Consider the following 21,072-nt stretch of genomic DNA (forward strand, 5'->3'; position numbering starts at 1 on the left):
TATATAGGACATTGCTTCTGGATTTGAATCCAATAATCCACGTGTAACTTAAATTTTGGACACATTGCAATGCATAATTATAATTTCCCTTTCTTTAATTGAATGCTCTACTATCTGCGTGTTGGTCGTTCACCATCATTATTATTCATTAGCAGTATATTACATCCTGTAATTTTACTTTGAATTGCAATCGAAACATAAAATAATCTATATTCATTGTAGTATCTTGACATACTGATGTCTATTAGTACAATGCTTTCTTCTTGCATTTAGTAACAGGTTCTTTAATATTTCTAAGCAGCACTTTTGAGTTGCAATCGTTTTTGTGTGAACTCCAAATTCTACGACTACAAATCAACTGTGGAAGTTCCATTAGCAGAAAATCGTACTGTTTTATTTAATTTGGATCTCACCACAGGAAAGGAAGGTAAACAAGAGGTACACTGAAACACTACAGAAAAGATACATGAAAATATTACTAGTAAACATACATGCAATAACAGGTAGTAGTAAAACAGAAGCCAACAAGAGCTGCTATCAACATGGAGAGACTGCTCTTTCAAATCACTTGTGCAGTGGCGATTTTTGGAACCCACACTAGATTATCTGATGGAAAAAAGTGACAGATAGGGTATGTTCCTGGTAATATACCAAGCAATTGGAAAGATGCATGAGATGGACTCCACTCAGAGGTATCCAAATGACAAACAGCAATTGCTTCCACTCTATCACCATTTTCACCCCCTAATGAAACCTTAAACACTTTGCTCTTGCTAATTGTGTAATGACAGTAGAAAATCGCGTAAGCGTAAGGCATGGTATGACATGCCACCATCTTAGGAGTTTCTACTTCTTGTGGAGCATCCAAAATTGTATACTCTTGAAGTGGGGGAGTTGAGTTTGAGAAATGAGTTGTGGACAGAGCTTTGAATTGGATTTTTTCTCCCATGATTCCTTGAACAAAATCAAGCATTGCCTCCGCGGATGTGGCACAGTACTTTGTCTCTCCCTTTATATGTGGAGCCTCACATTCTCTTAGTGTGTCTTCCATGGCTTTCCCCTGTGGAGAGTTTCGAGAGAATGAGAAACGTTGAAGGATGTTTGGGAGTTCCTTTTGAGTAAATGGAATGGAATCAGCTTCTTCTTTGGGCAAGAAACTCGGAGAAGAAGAAAGATCCCTTCTTGGGAAGGAAACAGTTATTGTTTTCCCTATCTTTAGATCATCTATAAGGAAGAAAACTCTCAGAGAAGGATCTATATGATCCATATGGGATGATGAATGGATATGTTCCTTCTCCCTTTTTGCTTGATGATGCTTATTTTCTCCTTGTTTCTCGTTAATCCAAAGATGTGAATTCTCTGTTTTCGCTTGCAGCTTGTGAACATTTTCTCCTTGGTTATTGTATATCCAATTGTGATTATCAACCTTGTTTTCATGATCAATGTTGTTTGATGATAATTGAACTCCGGCATTCTCTTTCTTGATTTTGTGATTGCCCTGCTGAGAATTTCCACCTTGGTTATTGTATATCCAGAAATAAGTGTCATCCTTATTTTCAAGATTCTTGTTATTTGATGATGGATGAACTTGAACTTGGACGTCCTCTACTGTTTTGTGATAACCATTTTCTCCTTGGTTATCATAAATCCAAAAATAGACATTAGTCTTTTGGACATCTTCATCTGGAATTGGGAAGTTCAATCTTTTGCCCTCTAGGTTCCCTTGAACCATTTTCCTAGCTTCTGTCCCATAAGCAACCTGCCAACATCATACATTTAAATCAAAACTTTGTATAAATAGTACCAATATTGAACAAACCATTAATAATAATACTATTAAGACTGACGAAAGTAGAGTGAAATTTACCAGCAGAATTAGGGAGAGAATACAAAAACCAAGCTTAAGATCCATTTGTTTTCCTTTTGAGTCCTTCACAAACTTTCCTGAAGTTTAGATATATAAATAGCAGAGATATAAAATGACCCCCGCTGTGCAAAAATTGAATCAACCAATAAATCGAACTGTTATTGGGTTAATGGATTTTTAATGATTTTATTAAAAAATTTATTTGGTTATTGGTTCAATCTTTGATTTTTTTAATATTGGATTATTGAGTAAATCGATAATCCCAAATAGACAATAGTAATTTAGTACTCTACTCATACATAAATAGTAATATCAATACCTTATGGTTACTACTTTTGTCCTTTAGCTTTCAATTCACATTATTGTCCTAATTCTTTTATTTGTGTTGCACTTTTGTATAGTCGCGCCAAATTGTTGGAGAAGTAATATGATTATTTTATGTGCATTTTCTTATTGGTTAAACAGAAATCGAAACATTAAGGATAAAAAAATGATAAAAAATATCTTATTGATATAGTGTATTTATAAATTGAAAACCAATAATACATAAAATATAAAATTAAACTGACTGATGCACACCCCTGCCCCACACACAAAAATAAATAAATAAATTGAATAATGGAAATATTTGGACAATCAAGATGGCACTGTTTATTGATCTGATTGGAAATAATGCAGTCACTTGCATATTTTAGTCTATTCTTAGATGGACTGTTGTGGCAAGTGACAATTTAATATAGTCTGTACCGTATCCAGGGGCGCATCTACTAAGGTTAGTAGGGGTGCCACGCCACCCACGGGCTTCGACGGAAACTCTAGTATATATAGATATATATCTATAATATAATTACAAATATTAAACGTGCCACCCAGGGAACCAAAAGGCCTTGTGGCGCGGCTGGCTAAGGGTCATATTCTAAAACGGAGGTCATGAGGTCGAATCTCGCTGAGGCCCTGACAGTTTTTTAATTTGCAATTTTAACTTGCTCGTTGAGGCACTGGCACTTTTTTAATTTTCAATTTTAACTTACTTCCTTAATATGACCGCGGCACATTATTTTTTTTGCTTGTTTCTAATAGTTGTCTTAATATGGAGTAGTAATTTATAAGTATATTTGACTAGCATGTTACATAAAACGTGATCTATTTGTAAATATAAGCAATGATATCGTCATTTATCGTTTTCAAAATATGAAAACTTGTCGAGTACAATTATAAATGAATGATGAATATTTATGATATTTATAGTATAATTGAAAGTTTTAACTTTGTTTACTTTATGATCTCAACCAAATGTGGGGTGCAAATTTGTATTTATATATGGAGGTAGGGAAGGGAAGGGAAAATTGTAAAGTGAGAGTTCAAATAGTCAACCAATTGAACTAAAGTGATTTTTTCCATGTGAGAAAAAATCTTCCGTTGTCGGTCTTGAATTCGACTTTCAACAAGAGCATCTAAATTAAAACAATAAACTTTTGCTTCGTTGGAGACGTCTGATAAAATTGAAACAATGCGGAGAAGATTAGCATGACCCATGCGCAAAGAATTTGTAGTATAACAATACATAAATTGTCATCTTGTTATTGTTCATATTTGTCATAGACCGATAAGACGAATAATTCAACTGAAGCCTAAAATTGAGTTAACCGATGAACCTACTTGGCACCCAGAGACTCGAAATCCTGAATCCGCCTCTGACCATATCAACAAATTTCTGAATAATGTCATAACCAATTATCAAGATTGTCCAATGAAGAACATATCATGCATGCAAATATAAATAATTATTTTACTCTAAACCATATATATCGCGAATCGCGTTAGAGAGGGACATATATATTTGCCTCAACATATGCATGAAGGGTTAGCCCGAAAGGACAGAAATGTATTTGAAATTTTCATAAAATTCAAAACTAAACATTTTAAGCAAGATTTTGATAATATCTGTAACAACAGCAACATATTATTTCTAGCCAAATACATAAACCTCGATCTTAGAAAAGTCTATCCTTAAAAGTCACCTCAAAACGTTTATTGGTACAAAATGATTTTAAATTCATTAGTTGTTTATATAGTGATACTTGTCCTTTGCATTATCACGTGAATCATGGTCATCAAAGACAAAAATATAGAAACTTAAATAAAATATGAGCAGGTTGAAGAGAAGCAATCAACTAAACATCAACTTTACCCTATTATAAGTGACTTAATTTTCAAGCTGACGAACAACCTTTTAATCTATATCGTTAATTTCAAGTTCACCAAACTATAGTTAGAGTTCAAAAATGAATTAAGCATGCAAAAGGCTTTAGAGATTAAAAAGGAGGAGCGAATTAAGCTAACTAATCATACAAAGTTAGAGAGGCCAATGAAAACATATATTTACAAGTGAAACCAACATATAAGACCAAAATTAAGAGATTCGACGTGTAACACACCAATGAAAATATTTAAATTAACACGTCGTGGCAATTGTTTTCCATTAAAAAAAAATTACGCACATACTATTTATATTTCAACTAAATAAATACATGATGTGTCTTCTTACCCATTAATATCACCAAATACCAATATTAATTAACAGTACTAATATTTATTATTATTATTATTATTATTCATTAATTAGTCATGACAAATTATTAATACTTGTTTCGTTTAAAAAAGAATAACCTTCTTTCCTTTTTAAATAGTATCAAAGAAAGAACGAACCTTTTCATTTTTTGGTAACAATTTAATTTTCAATTTTTCATGTGATATATTTACGGCCACAAGATTAAAATTAAAATATCTTTTTTTATTTTCTTAAATTTGTGTTAAGTGAAACTAAGCTATTTTTATAAAAAAAAAATGGACGGAGTAATAAACATTTGGAGGACGAGAGGGAGTTGCTCAGATGGTAAGCACCCCTCACTTCCAACTCAAAAATTGCGAGTTCGAATCACCAAAAAAGTAGAAAAAAGTTGGAGCTCCTAGGAAGGGATAAAAAAAAAAAGAAATTGGAGAGAGGAGGGAGAGACATGGCTGACAATTGCATATGTGAGATAAACGTGTTCTGGCCCATGAATCCGAATTAATTAATCGAGCATTTTTCTTTTTATATTATATCCACTCTTAAAAAGGGATCAAATCTAAATTGCCGGTGATCAAGTGACTTGATCCTTCGGATATCAAACACGTGTACTCCCTCCATTATTAATATCATATTGAAGTATTCAATGAACTCGTCGTTTGGTAGAGTGTATTAGAAAAAATAATGTATATATTAGTCTTGTGTATTATTGATACTCTTTTCTAATCTCTGTATAAGTAATACGTTATTGTGTGTTAAGGTGTGTATTGCTAATATAATGGGTTTCTATGTATTAGCAACACAATGGTTTGGTGTGTATTGCTAATATATAATGGGTTTCTATGTATTAGCAACACAATGGTTTTAATGCATGCATTTCATGGTTAAAGACTCAATTGTCCATCAAAATCTTTTTTTACATCTTTTCTACCATAATAGTGAAGGGTATCTTTGTAAATAAATTTTTTTATGCAATGTTATTTTTAATGCGTCAAATCAAATAATGCAAAAAAATATATATATATAATTAATGCAAGCATAACTAATACATGCATTGTCAGTAGCAAACCTACCTTGTGCATAATGGGTTCTTAAGCACCCACTACTACTGTCTTTTATGACAAACTTTACTATTTATGTATAAAATTTAATATTTAATAGAAATGTATTAATTAAGCACCATACTATATAGTAATTTTTTAGTTAAAAAAAATTGAGCACCCATAATATAAAAAATTTGGATTCGTCACTGTGCATTATTAATATATGCAAGCATTACTAATTTACTGTAACTATTATTATTCGTATACACTCTATCAAGTGACGTTTTGACATACACTTTGTATGTGTTAAAATATACTTATGTAAATAATAAATTCTGAATCCAGTAAATCTGACGATAATGATAAATTACGAATGTGAACCTATAAACTTTTAAAGGAAAAATACCCCACACATATATTTAAGAGACAATATTACAGGTTTTAAAGCTACTTTTAAAATCTTCTTACTTATAACGGTTTAATTACGGGTTATAACAGATCACATTTTATTTAAAAATCAATTAAAATCTTACTTTATTAAATAAATAGTATTTTATAATTTTATATATTTTATTAAATGATATAAATAAATAATCTACCATAATTATCTCTTACACATTTATAGAAAATTTACCTTGATTCTTGTTCCTTTTTTACTTTTACATGTCAAACCCACACCCCTAATGTCACCACGCCTCTTCTAGTCAGTAACCCACCACCCCCACGTTCAAAAAGTAAAATTGTAACAACTACCCATTCCTTTTTCACCTCATCAATCATATTCCATTCAAATCTTTTCTACATCTCAATATCACCTCCTAAATAAGAAAATATTCCGTCTATAATCAGAAAGAAAGGGCGATTTCACAATACTAAGAATCAAGTTTTCAAGATTTTCGTTAAAATATATCAAAAATCATAACATACTTCTAGAAAAAGTCTCATATTAGTAGAAGCGAGTTCTACGATTGGAATAGAGCCTCCGACGTTTAACATATTGACTCAAACGCCACCGCATAACAAAAATGCAACTCCAGCGAAAAAGGTTAGTACTTCTCAAAATAAGAAGCAGATTACAGGAAAGAAGAAGAAAACTCAAGCAAAAGCAAATTACAAAAAAGGAGAAGAAAACTCAAGAAAAGAAAATTGAAAGTCCTTCAAATCAGAAGGGACAAAAGAGGAAGGGGAAAAGGGTGGAACTCCCTTCTGATTCGGACTCAAATTTTGTAAGCGAGAAAAATATCAAAAAAATAAAAAAATCAACAAATGTAGAAATGGCTCAGTCATCAAAACCCTCCAAAAGAAGAGCAACAATGAAGAAGGCTTCAGAAATCTCAATATCAAAAGGGGCAAAAAAGTGGTTAGGGTAAATATTTTATTTTATTTATTTTCCAATTATTAAATTTAGTAGAATTTTTGTTATAACAGTTTATTTTTGCATATTATTTGTGGCATGAATTTTGTTTTGATGTTTGACAGGAAATTGTTGTGACATAAGCATACATATGTATAGTTACTATCATGGAATTGATATTAATTTGATTATTATTTTTATCAAAAAAGGTATGAAGCATGTTTAAGATTGGTATGAATCTGACTTAATATTGGTTTGTGAATGTGGTATGCAGTATGTTTAACATTTGTATGAAACTTATTTAATTTTGGTATGAACTTTGTATACCTTTTAGCAGGAAAGTTATCATTCAAAATCTCTCATTTTTCTATGAATTAATGTGGAATGAAACATGAATAATATTGGTATGAAAAATCTCTTAATATTGATTTAGGAATGTGGTATGTAGTATGTTTTAAAATTGGTATGAAACTGATTTAATTTTGGTATGAAGTTGATACACCTTTTAGCAGGGAAGTTCTTATTCAAAATCTCTCATATCTTTATATATAAATGTGGTATGAAACAAGAATAATATTGGTATGAAATTGTCTTAATATTTGTATGAAGTTTGTCATCTAACTAATATATGTATATGAATATGGTATGAAACAAGAATAATATTGGTATGAAACTGTCTTAATACTTGAAGTCATGCATCTGACAAATGTGCCTCAACAAGAGTCAAGTTCAAAGTTTGTATTTCTATCTTTTAGTGATTTCATCATAAAAATTAATTCACTTTATTTTTTAAAATTATTTTTCTTTCATTTTTGTTTCAGTGATTGTGGTATGTACACATGTTTATTTGTTGAATATATCAGCAATGAAGTTTTTAATATGAATTTCATTGATATCGATGCAAAGTATCATCGTCAAAGGTACCCCACAATCTTATGGCAATACGGAAAAAAAACGATGATGGTGCGATCAGTGAGAGTGAAGTAACTGAAATTGTTGCTAGCAAATTTGGTGGACTCCGCATAGCAAAAGAACATGCTCCGGATACCAGCAATTACCCTACACCAAGACCACGAAAATCTAATTTGAGATAGTTGATTGGAGCTTAGACTCTTAAGTATTAGAAGCTTTTTAAGTTTTGGATAATATATATTTATTTTTTCCTACTGTTTTATGTTTTGGATGATATATAATATTCACTGTTTTCTTCCAATTATATATAATATGCACTGTTTTCTCAAGTTGGATACTAACAGCACACAATTTGGATATCAACATTTTTATTGGACTTTAGTTTGAAAAAAACCTCAAAAACATAGTACCAAATAATTCATATTCATTGTTAAACTTAACATATGAATTACAGATTGTCTATTATAATTCCGGGATACCAGTTATATAAAAACTGCATACCAATTGGGTTCAACATAAAACAGTTTTAGTTTTGGATATTAATTGAAAACCAAATGAACAACAATTTAGATTACATGAAATAACAGTGTCAGATATTCAATTTGTATAAAATTGATATCCAATTCATATATGATTGTTATTTTTTTTACTTCATAATCTAAGATAAAACTAAAAAAATAAAAATGTATGAAGTTGGTATCCAACCTGTATAAATATTCGAAGAAACGAATTTGACAATGTAAAACAAAAGAAAAAAATATGATTTTTGAAATACAAAAAAAAAAATCGAGAAGAGAGAAAAATTTAATAAAAGAAGAAAATCCGATTTTTGAAATACTTTTAACTGATTAGAGTAAAAAAAGGAAAACAAATATTCCTATTTTGTTTTGAATCTCCTAAATTTATGGCAATTATGAATTATCATTAATGTATTCAAATTAATTACTACAACTAATTCTGTTTTTTACTTTTTATTATTTTTTAAAATTCATTTTTTATTATTATTTTAAAACTTTTTTTTAATAAACTGTTATAACCTGAAATTTTTTATTGTTACAACTTGAAATTTTTATTATACAGTCATAACTTGAAATTATTAGTCTTATATATGTGATTTATAAAATTTTCACACTCCCTCTCCATTTTACAGGAAAATAGATTACTTGTTAGATTAAAAAATCCAAGTTTATTTAGGTCCATTTCTGTGAACAATATATAGGAAAACAACTGCACTTTATTATTCAATTTTTTAATATTTAGTAAGTGAGATTTTTTTTTTATCCAAGAGTATTTATATATAATCTAAAAAAATAGTATGAGTTGAATGTGATGGCGGAGTTGGGGTTCACGAGGCGGTGGGGATGGGTGGTCAAAAGAGGGGTGAGGGTGTTTGGGTTGGGGGTGTGGAGACAATGAACTTGAGGTTTCACTTAAGGAACTTGTTTTTTCCTACTTGATTAGGATTAGCAAGGTCTAACCCCCCTTCTTTGTACTTATCCCTAATGATTTTATTTTTTATGTTTAATAAAAGGTCACTAGACACTATCTAGTGATAAATTTGCTATAAAAAAAAAAAAAAATTGAGAAAAATATTTTTCAAAGCATCTCGGTACCACACACCCAAATTGGGATGAGGCGTATTTGATCAAAGGATTTGGGTTGATGGACTAGGCTTTGTTTATATTTTGTTGGCATTGGGCTTTAAAGACCGTACAATTTTTGGTGAAATTTCTCTTTTGTTTTGGGCTAAGTACGCAAATACTCATCGTTTGGTAAATCAGTTAAGGGAAAAGGGTCAAAAATATCTTCTACTTTGATTTATTAATTGACTATGCCTTTATCGTTAAAATAGAGTTATTTTTACTGTCACCGTCTATAAACTTGTCACATGTACCCTCAATTGGATGAAAACTCTCAAATCAAGAAAAAAATGACTCGATTTCATTGATTTGTCAGTTTACTAAACATAACCAGAGTTCCTTTTTAAAACATATACAAACAAATCAACCAATCAGCATCTTTGAGTTGCAATCTTTTTTTGTGTGAAGTCTAAATTTGATGACAATGAATCAACCAGAAAATCATATTACTAGTTTTATTTATATCTCACCATTGAAAAGTGAGCAAAACAAGAGGCACACTGAAACAGTACAGAAAAGATGCATGAAAATATTACTAATTCACAATAACAGGTAGTAATCAAACAGTAGCACACAAAGCTGCTGATAACATGGAGAGAGTGCTCCTTCAAATCACTTATGCAATGGCGAATTTTGGAACCCAGAGTAGATTATCTGATGGAAAAAAGTGACAAATTGGGCATGTTCCTGATGATATACCGAGCACTCGAAAAGATACGTGAGATGGAGTCCATTCAGAGGTATCCAAGTGACAAACAGCAATTGCTTCCACTTTATCACCATTTTCGCCACCTAATGAAACCTTGAACACTTTGCTCTTGCTAACTGTGTGATGACAGTAGAAAATCGCGTAAGCGTAAGGCATGGTATGACATGCCACCATCTTAGGAGTTTCTACTTCTTCTGGAGTATCCAAAATAGTATACTTTTGAAGCAGGGGAGTTGAATTTGAGAAATGAGTTGTGGATAGAGCTTTGATTTCTGTTTTTTCTCCCATTATTTCTTGAACAAAATCAATCATTGCCTTTGGTGATGTGGCACAGTACTTTGTTTCTCCTTTTATAGGTGGAATCCCACATACTTTCAGTGTTTCTTCCATAGCTTTCGCCTCTGGAGAGTTACGAGAGAATGAGAAACGTTGAAGGAGGTTTGGGAGTTCCTTTAGTGAAAATGGAATGGAATTAGCTTCTTCCTTGCTCAAGAATTTTGGAGAGGGAGAAAGATCCCTTCTTGGAAAGGAGATAAATATTTCTTTTCTTAGCTTTAGATCGTCCATAAGGAAGAAAACTCTTAAAGAAGGATCAATGTGGGATGATGAATGGATATGTGCATTCTCTGTTTTTGCTTCTTGATGATTGTTGTCTATCAAGTAATTTTGAGTGTCGTCCTCATTCCGCAGATCACCATATGATGATAAACCAATTTGGGCGTTCTCTGTTTTGACTTGTTGATGATTGTTGTCTCCTTTGTTGTTGTCTATCAAGTAATTTTGAGTGTCGTCCTCATTACGCAGATCACCATATGATGATAAACCAATTTGGGCGTTCTCTGTTTTGACTTGTTGATGATTGTTGTCTCCTTTGTTGTTGTATATCAAGTAATTTTCAGTGTCGTCTGTATTTTGCAAATTTCCATATGATGTTACACCAATTTGGGCATTCTCTGTTTTGGCTTGTTGATGATTGTTGTCTCCTTTGTTGTTGTATATCAAGTAATTTTGAGTGTCGTCCTCATTCCGCAGATCACCATATGATGTGATACCAATTTGGGCATTCTCTGTTTTGGCTTGTTGATGGTTGTTGTCTCCATGGTTGTTGTATATCAAGTAATTTTCAGTGTCGTCCTCATTCCGCAGATCACCATATGATGTGATACCAATTTGGGCATTCTCTGTTTTGGCTTGTTGATGGTTGTTGTCTCCATGGTTGTTGTATATCAAGTAATTTTTAGTGTCGTCTGTATTTTGCAAATTTCCATATGATGTTACACCAATTTGACCAAGTGGAGAGTTCAATATTTTGCCCTGCAGGTTCCCTTCAACCATTTTCCTAGCTTCTGCTCCATAAGCAACCTACAAGTCATTAGGAAGAATGCATTAGAAAATATAATGCATGCATTAGTTTTACTTTGTTTGGTACATTTTTAGTTATACCCTTTATTTGGTAGTATTAAGTTATGCATAACTAATACATGAAAAAATCCATAGTATTAATAATGCAAAGGGGTTTAACACTTTAACTCAAGTATTATTAATACCAGCATCGCTAATGTCTAGATTGCTAATACACCACATTCAACACTATTCTTATACATCTTACCAAACGATTCCAAAGTGAGCAACATATAATATAAATGCTCTTAACATTTTAATTACAGTTTATATAAAAAGTGTAGTTAAGAATGAGGAGAAGAGAGTGATAATTACCAGCTGAATTAGGATATTTAGGGAGAGAACATAAAAACCAAGCTTAAGATCCATTATTGTTCTGTTGAGTCCTTGAGAAACTTTCCTGGAGTTGATAAATAGTAGAAATGTAAAATGACCCCCCAAAAAAAGAAGAAGATAAGAATGCAAGTAATAGTAGCACTGATTATTTATCTGATTTGAAATAATGCACTTCCATAATTTAGTCTATTCTTTAGATTAGATTTATGTTGTGGCATGAGTGGCATCTAAAGAGTCTCTGCACAAATGGACCCAATGTTCAAAAGCAGGGTGGGGCCCAACTATATGTATATTTTATTTTAAAAGAAAAATCATGCTAATTACTTTTCTATTTTTTAAATTAAGACACATTTTAAGAAAATAATAATTAACATAGTGAGTTTACAATTTTATCTCTATTAATTATGAAATGGATGAATTAAAAATTTAAAATTTTCAAAAAGTTTTATCTTTTTCAAAACTAATTAATTAAGGATATAATAGATAAAGTTTTTTTGTCTTTTTTTGATTTATTAAAATGAACAAGTAAAAAGAGATAAATAAAAAAGAAAAATTAGACAAGTAATTAAAAACATAAAAGTAGTAGTATTTTCTTTACCTGATTGCTTATTACTATTCATTTATTTACCTTTTCCAATTCTTTTTTATTCTCTTATTATTATTGAATATACTGAAGTGTCAAACCTCATAAATCAAAATTTATTTTTTGATGTCTTCTTTAAGCTAGTGTTTGGCCCCAAATTATTAATTATCACTAAATTATTAGAGTAATAAGCTAATATAATGTGACGCAAACACTAGATACTTATTTTGAAGAGTAATAGGCAACCAACATGAACTTTTTCCTCCTCTAGCGTGTTAGATTGAACTTTGAAAAAATACTTATTTTGAAGAGTGTTTGGTCAAAAAAAAAAAATTAAAAAAAATAATAATTCTTTTAGAGAGTAGAAGTTTCTCTTTGACTTAATCCATTTGATTTTATTTTTTTTTGCCAATGGCAGGCAGTAATTTATGGTTGGTAAACACAAATTATTGCTTTAATGTTAGGCAAATTACTTTTCAAATCAATTAATAAATCAAATATAAATTGATACTTTTTAACCGTATTTTTGACAAAAATGTATTTCTCAAAATAAGTAAATATTTTTGAAAGCTTAATCAAACCAGATATAAGTAAGTCCATATAAAATCCACTAAATCAGTCTTTATATATTTTATATACATTCAGATGAAACAATTATGTGTTCTTCGTGTGCTACAAATCGAGGCAAACTTGCATAGCTTCTTCTTCTTTAAGGGAAAAAAAATCTCATTGCTTTATATATATAATTTAATGGGCCAATACGAGAAATAGAAGAAGAATAAAAAATTAATGAGTGCAGAAAGCTAAAAAGTACTTGCAAGAATAAAAATTAAAGATATGAAAATAAAAACTCTACACTAGTCGAGACATGTGTACGTGATCCATAATAAACAAGAAAATAATATCAACAGAATTAATCAAAGACTTAAGAAAAAACAGCAGCAGCTATGCAAATGGACAGAACCCATAATATATACAAACATTATGTAAATAAAATACAAATAAATTTTATAAACACTTGCTAGAGAATTTTAATGTGAATATTATATAAACAAGATTTTATGATAATTTATCGTTGATCTGTCATTAAACATGATTAACTATGAATTTCTCACAAAATTATCATACTCTTTCTGTTTAAATTTATTTTTTTGACTAACTCTTCAATTTCAACTTTTCTCATGACGTGTTTAAGATCATATGATTAACGAATATTGTGGTACATTATATATATCATTAGTTTAAAATCATAAGATCTAAAAAAATATTATTTTTATCTTAGAAATTTAAGAAAAATATAAAAAATAAAATGATACGATAAAATATTGAAAAAAAAAAGTATAGACGATTCCCTATGGGAGAAAAAACGATATAAAGAAGATGGATAAGACCTACTGTATCCGAGGAAGCTAGATAGGCACTAACTGATTTTTCTTACTGAGCTTTCTTAGTGGCTAACATTTTTTTTTTCTTTTTTTTTTTTGCTTAGTAGAAAGCTGCTATGGTTCTGAGTCAAGGTATACTTATCTTAAATAGGGAGCAAGGGAGAGTGATAGCCGTTGGATCAAGTGACTTGATCCTTCGGATATCCTACACGTGTACTACCTCCATTATTAATGATAAAATAGCAACGTGCGATAAAATGTGGTGTAAATTATTCGTTTCGTCTTTTAATCATTGTCGGTATTAAAAACACTCCCTACTTCAATAATTAAACAAAGATATACTCATAATCTGTCACATGAAATAGCAAGTGGTCTCAAACTCTTGTAGGGACATGCTACTCTTAATAAAAAATCAAGAGAAGTGTTGGATATACTTAGTAGGCGTTTGGCCATGCGATACCATATCACGATATGGTATCGTGAGATGGAATCAGCGTTTGGACATGCGATTTTACGCTGATTCCATCTCATGATATGGTATCATGAGATGTGATTTCATATTCTCCAAAAACCATGATATGAAATTATATGGGAATTCCATATCATGATTTGAGATATTTTAATACAAAAATTGATTCACGAGTTTATATTTTGTTAAAACAACCCCACATTTATATCTACTAATTTATTTCATATGTAAATAAAATTTATAATCACATCATTACTTTTTAAAATTTATTATTCTCACCGACATAAAATTTATTATTCTCACCAACATATAGTCACTTTAACTCACACCAATCGATTGTTGACTAATAAATTTATTTTATAGCCTTGATAAGTGCACATTTATATTTTATGTGTAAGTTATTAGTATTTAGTTACATATTTCCTATCAACTTTGTTTAAAGAGATAATATTTATTTTATGTCTTTGCATTGTCTTGGAAGCACTAGTTTATTACTCTTACAAACATTATTTTTTATGAGGGAAAATACATAAACCTCCCCCCCCCCCCCCCCCCCCCCCCGAACATGGTACGAAAACTTACTTTAATACTTAAACTTTACGGATAATTATTTATCCCCCTTAACATATTTGAAGTGAATTAATATCACCCTAAAATATAATATCAGTCTCAAGTTGGCAAGTGTATTACACACGCGTCACGTCATTGACACATTAGAACCACATAAGTGCCACGTCATAGCCATATTGGAAATTCTTTAAAATTTGATTTTTGATTTTTTAAATTCATTTCTTTATTTCCATTTCAGAATATTTAAATACTAGTTAATCTTTAGTTCTTAATTAGTTTAAGAAATATTGAAATCATTAGCAGTGATTTTTTTTCAATACTCAACGTCATTTACTGCCATGTCGATTGTCGGTGTTCTTCATTTTTTTTATTTTTATATACTAATCAATGTCTAATTCTTAACTAAGGCATGAACCATTATGATACTGATACACAAGTGAAAATTGTCATAGTTTGTGCAATATTACATAATTATTTGTGAGAATATCAAAGTACTAATGAAATATTTATGGTCTATGAGCATGAAAATATAGTTGCGTATGATATTCATGACCAACAAATGGCTCAAAGTAACAATGTTAGTTCGTCTTCTCGGTCACATAATCGAGAAATGCAAGTTCAACATGAGGAAATTGTTCGTACTATGTGGGAGGCCTAGGATTATATTAAAGAGTAGTACACTACAATTTATGTTCAATTTTTTTGTAGGGAAAAAGCTCAAATATGTCATCGAACTTTTAGAAAAGGCTCATTTATGCCATCCGTTAAAAGTTTGGCTCATCTATGCCATTACCGTTTAAGAAAAGGCTCATTCATGCCATTATTTTTTAACGGTGGTTTTGAAAAATGATTTTTTACACGTGGCCTATTATAATTCGGCCCCGTCATAAAATCAAAATTCTGAACAAACATTTTAACGGTGGTTTTGCAAAACCATTTTTTACACGTGGCCAATTATAATTCGGCCACGTCATTATTATTTTTATAATAAAAAATTAAAATTCTGAACAAACATTTTAACAATGGCTTTGCAAAACCATTTTTTACTCGTGGCCAATTATAATTCGGCATGAATGAGCCTTTTCTTAAACGGTAATGGCAAAGATGAGCCAATTTTTTAATGGATGGCATAAATGAGCCTTTTCTGAAAGTTCAATGACATATTTGATTATTTTCCCTTTTTTTATTAAATTAAAGTTAGATAAAACAATTACTTAAGTGGAGAACAAATAGCTTTGTAATAATTTATTATGCGATTTTATAATTTTTTGTTTATTTGATATGACTGAATAAACAATTGGGGCTATTTTAATAGTTACAACTTATGGAATTTTTATGTTTATAAGAAAATATACAACGCAAAAATTACATATCGCATGTCCAAACAAAACTTCAATTTCATCTCATGATTCCATATCATGATATGGTATCATGATACCATATCGCATAGCCAAACGGGCCCTTAAACTTGGCGAGAATAAAAGGTTCTATTTCACTCATGTTGTAAAATCAAAAGTGTATTTAAGTTTTTTTTTTTTTAAATAAAAATAAATTATCCCTCCCTAGGAGCTCCCACTCCTTTTGCTCCCTTGGTGACTCGAACTCGCAACCTTCGGGTTGGAAGTGAGGGGTGCTTACCATCCGAGTAACTCCCTCTCGTCAAAGTTTATTTAAGTTCAGTTAGTCAAGTAAAAGGATATTTTTAAGACAGTCAATAGCTCAGAAATAAAACTAATATTTCACACCGAATTTAGTGAGATTTTCAATACTTTTCTCTTTGTTTTATATAACTTGGCACAATGAATTATGCACATTCTTTAAAAGATATTTTCTCCATTTTATAATAAATACTCTTTCAAATGATATGTGACTTGTGTATTTATAATACAACAATGTTTATAATGCATAATGAACAATTTTAAAGAAAATACAACACCGAGAATATTTGTGTTTGCATTTTGACTAATTAAAATTTTTAAAAATGGCTAAGAATCAATTATTGAAAATATCATACTTCTAACTTTAAGATTTTCATAAACAATTGGGTATTTTAAAGTGCTCTTTTTGTATTTATACTTCATCTGAATTTATTTTTTTACTCAGATCATTGATGTTTGCTTGTCTTTTGGAGGTGATACAAAACATTGAACGAGAATAACAAAAAAATCATAATGAATTAAATTGATATGATCAATTAATTATATATGACTGATATAAAATAAAAAAGATATTGAGAAATAACTTCCCCTAACCAAAACATTGCTTGAGGAATACATTATAAATGCTATTATATCGTAATTCTTAATCGAAAAAAAAACCCGACTAATGATTTGGTTTGACTTGGTTTGGTATTGAAAAAAAAAAGGACTATACTTGTGTTGGTTTGGTTTTAACTAAAAAAGTCAACCCGAGACTAAACCAACCCGACATTATATATGTAATTTTAAAAATTTATTTTATACATAAAAGTATTTACTTTGATGTAATTTCTAAATATTACTTATAAGTTTTCAGAATTTTTATCTTTTAACATATTTTTTTCAAGTTTTTTGAGACTTAAAATTTTGAATGGTCTAATAAATGTTATAGTCCATAGATATTAGTAACTTTATAAAGCTCAATTCGAAATCAATCAATACTATGCTAACAAAATAAATTAATTCAACACTAAGAATGACAATAATGTTGAATATTTGTTCTTTAGCTTTACATTGGTTTAGCCATTTAAAATATATAATCTAATTTAAATTTATGTAATACTTATTAAACTTATTTTAGCATGATTTAGTACTTTTAAATTATGATCATTTTCATTATGACTTTGCAATATTTTTTTTAAATGATGATTTCATAATTATTTTTTATTGAATATTTTAGTGCCATCACTCATCTCATATTTTGTGTTATTTTTTTAAGGAACACCTTATATAGTTGTATTTTGGTTGGACTAGAGAAATATTTGGAGCACAAGTTAATTATATGTTAGTATGCATACTTTACTAGAAAAATCCAAACACTTGAAAAAAATCTGAGGTTTATTAGTTTGGTTTGATTTAAAAATTTGACAAAATTGTTTGGTTTGATATTTGAAAAACTCGAACCAACCCGAGGTTGAAAAACCCGAAAATACCCAAATTTTATTAGTTTGATTTGATTTATAAATTTAAATATTTTACACAAATAATTTGATTTAATATTTAAAAAACTCAAACCAACCCGGTCATGTACACCCATATATAGAAGTCAATAACTTTCTCCTAAAAAAAAAATACATATGGAAGATTTTTATTTTTCTTCCATGAATTATTTAACAATATTAGAATTTAGAATACCATGAAATCCAAATAAACTAAAAATCATACAAATTTTCACAAAATTGATGATTCTGATTAGATTCAGAGGCGTCATAAGGAGCGCCCAATATAAAATAGGAAAAATGTACCCCGAATAGCTATATAATAATATAGCTCAAAACTTACCTTACAAATCTTTGGCTCAAAACATAATTCGATATACAAGAGTATTCATCTAGTATATAATAATATACAAATCTCTCTATATATATAGATTATAGGAAAAATTACTGAAATACACGTTTTATTATTCCCTTATTTCCAATATCCCTTTCTATTTCTAAAAACCTCTAAAATCCCTTATTTCTTTAATGTATCCGAGCTCATATTAATGTATCCGAGCCAGTATTTAATGTATCCGAGCTACATATTATGTATCCGGTTTATTTTATAATGTATTCGAGCTAGTTTTTAATGTATCCGAGCTACATATTATGTATCCAAGCTAGGTTTTAATGTATCCGAGCTACATATTATGTATCTGGTTTATGTTATAATGTATCCGAGATACTCTTTAATGTATCCGAGCTACATATTATGTATCCGGTTTGTGTTACTTTTTAAGGGATTAATGTAATTACAAACTAAAGAGGAATAGATTGTAATTTCATATTAAAACTATGTGATTCCTAAAATATGTATTTATACACTCATATACAGTTTTATTCACTATTACACAAATCAAAATTTTATCAAATATCACTGATTGATTTCTCTCAAATGACATGAAATCTTCTGAAAAAAGCGACTGAACCAGCTACCTAGATGAAACTTGTGATGGCCTATCATTCGCAAATAGATGAGACATCATGAATAAGTAAATAATTTGATTGAGAGATATTCTAAAAATTATTGGCAGTTACCTTTTGAAAATTTGCTATAATAATCATGCCGGTAATTTATGATTTTTTGGAGTTGTGCACGAAATTTTGAAACAATTCTTATTGAATTGGATTTTTCTCATCAAGATATATCATTAGGCTCTAAAGTTGGACTTTTTAGAGGTCAAGAAGGGCATGTAGCCCAATAACATCTCTTTAGGGCTCTTCAGCTCATCCTTCCGGCCAATTCAGCTAAGCATTTAAAATTTGACTAAATTGTGTAAAGTAACTTTATAAGCTACACTAAAATGTAATACTAGTTAATATGTGTTCTCAGTAGACTTAAAACTAATTTAGGAAAAGAACATTTAATGTTAAAAGTAGAAATTTAAAAATAAAAATAAGGAAAAATTAGTAAATTAGTCAAAAATTCTAACATAATTGTTAAAAACATCTATAGGTTACCTCACCTTAATTACAGTTTTCTAACTCATTCTCTCTCATATGTTTTCAAAAACAAAAAGAAGTATTTTCTCTCTCATTGATTTCCCTCTTCCAATTCTTCTTCATCCTTCAACTCTCGTCTCTCTCTTCCGTTCTTTCCGAATTTTTTTTCTTCAGAAATTGAAAAATATATCTCTAAAAATATTAACAACAATCCCTTTGATTAAGGTATGCATCTTTATCCGATTTTTAGGTTTGTTTACTGATTTTATTTTTGTTTAAATCATTCAAAAAAATTGTTTGATAAATTTCGTTTAGGGTTTGAAAACCTCAAAATCACTCTCTAATGGCCGAATCTAAGAGGATTACAAGAGGTATCAAACTAAATCAATAATTTTCTAGCAATATAAATAGTATGTGTATTGAAATAAAATAGTATTCAAAATTCATTAAATATGTGTATTGATATAAAATAGTATTGTCACTGTCTATGGATATTGTGGGTTTGTTAGTATAGATATTGTATTCCTTAATTTTTTTTTTGTATTTGTGGACATTCTGTTAGTTTTGATAATATACCCACATACTTGGACTCATCATATCTATGTATCATTTTCTAGTTGTGGACATTGTAAGGGTGTTATTTGTAACCAGTCAATTAAAGATACATATTTACTTTATATAGTTGTATTCATTTTTTAAGAAATAGTGATGCTATTTTAGATTGTATTCATGTTTTATTATTTGATGGTTTTGTATTCATTATGTTATATCTGTTGTATGTATTATGTGTGCAGTATAGTTTATTTTGTGATAAAACATGGTTCAATCATCATATGAGAATCAATTATTCATTAACTGTTGAATCATTAATTTGTTTGGAAGTTTTGACATGAAAGTTTTTAAAATTTTCCGAGTAATTATAATTTTTTTGGATGACGAGACAGAGATTTACTAATGCACAAGTGAATACAGATTCAGATTTGGCTTTGGTGAACAAAAAATCGGAAAAAATAACATAGCAGACAAAGAAGACAAAGAAGAAGAAGAAAAAGAAGAAGAAGAAGAAGAAAGAGAGAGTGAGAGAAGAAGGTTGCAAAAATTGTATTCATATTAATTTTTGTTTATCAATTGTTTTTCTTTTACTCAACATTTGTATTTTTATTAAGAACATTGTATTTATTTTTTAGTTTATAGTCAATCCAATAGGTATGCCAAATGGATTTGTATTTCTTAAGCGTTGATGCATCCTATTTCTTTCACAGTCAATTTGTAATTTTTTAGAATATTGTATTCTTTCTCAAAAGATTGTATTATTTCCACTATGTATGCTATTTTCTTCCAGAATATTGTATCCTTTCTTAAATCGTATTCATATGTAATGATTAGATTAAATTGTGATGCAATCAGTAATATTTTTATAATACAAATAAAAGAAAAATATATTTGGCAGCCATGTAATACAATTTTGAGCATTGGATACACTTTTTAGTTTTCACTATGAAAGTAAAATACATACATAACTCAATCATGAATACTTTTTGTTATATGAATGTAAATTTGTATTTGTTGATGATTTTATATTCAATTTTTGTGGAATACAATATAGTTACATG

The 21,072-nt window shown here is 29.5% G+C and overlaps 2 protein-coding genes and 1 non-coding gene across 3 annotated transcripts; 1 reads left to right on the forward strand and 2 right to left on the reverse strand.

Annotated features, from left to right (window-relative positions):
• Window positions 1–372: 372 nt before the first annotated feature.
• Window positions 373–1,951, reverse strand: LOC125816663 (BURP domain protein USPL1-like). The gene is made up of 2 exons (XM_049496286.1): window positions 1,868–1,951; window positions 373–1,759 (listed from the first exon to the last, which is right to left on the reverse strand). The coding sequence occupies exons 1-2, from the start codon at window positions 1,910–1,912 to the stop codon at window positions 560–562; spliced, it is 1,245 nt and encodes a 414-aa protein (XP_049352243.1). The 5' UTR covers window positions 1,913–1,951; the 3' UTR covers window positions 373–559.
• Window positions 1,952–3,344: 1,393 nt separating this feature from the next.
• On the forward strand, window positions 3,345–3,446 carry LOC125816932 (U6 spliceosomal RNA). The gene has a single exon (XR_007442255.1). It is a non-coding gene; the product is annotated as a U6 spliceosomal RNA (small nuclear RNA).
• Window positions 3,447–9,814: 6,368 nt separating this feature from the next.
• On the reverse strand, window positions 9,815–13,873 carry LOC125816666 (BURP domain-containing protein BNM2A-like). The gene is made up of 4 exons (XM_049496288.1): window positions 13,810–13,873; window positions 11,811–11,895; window positions 11,373–11,456; window positions 9,815–11,114 (listed from the first exon to the last, which is right to left on the reverse strand). The coding sequence occupies exons 2-4, from the start codon at window positions 11,862–11,864 to the stop codon at window positions 10,002–10,004; spliced, it is 1,251 nt and encodes a 416-aa protein (XP_049352245.1). The 5' UTR covers window positions 11,865–11,895; window positions 13,810–13,873; the 3' UTR covers window positions 9,815–10,001.
• Between the last annotated feature and the right edge of the window lie 7,199 nt (window positions 13,874–21,072).

This window comes from Solanum verrucosum, unplaced genomic scaffold (assembly GCF_900185275.1).
Source record: "Solanum verrucosum unplaced genomic scaffold, falcon-dt-bn FXZP01000261.1, whole genome shotgun sequence".
NCBI classification, from domain to species: domain Eukaryota; kingdom Viridiplantae; phylum Streptophyta; class Magnoliopsida; order Solanales; family Solanaceae; genus Solanum; species Solanum verrucosum.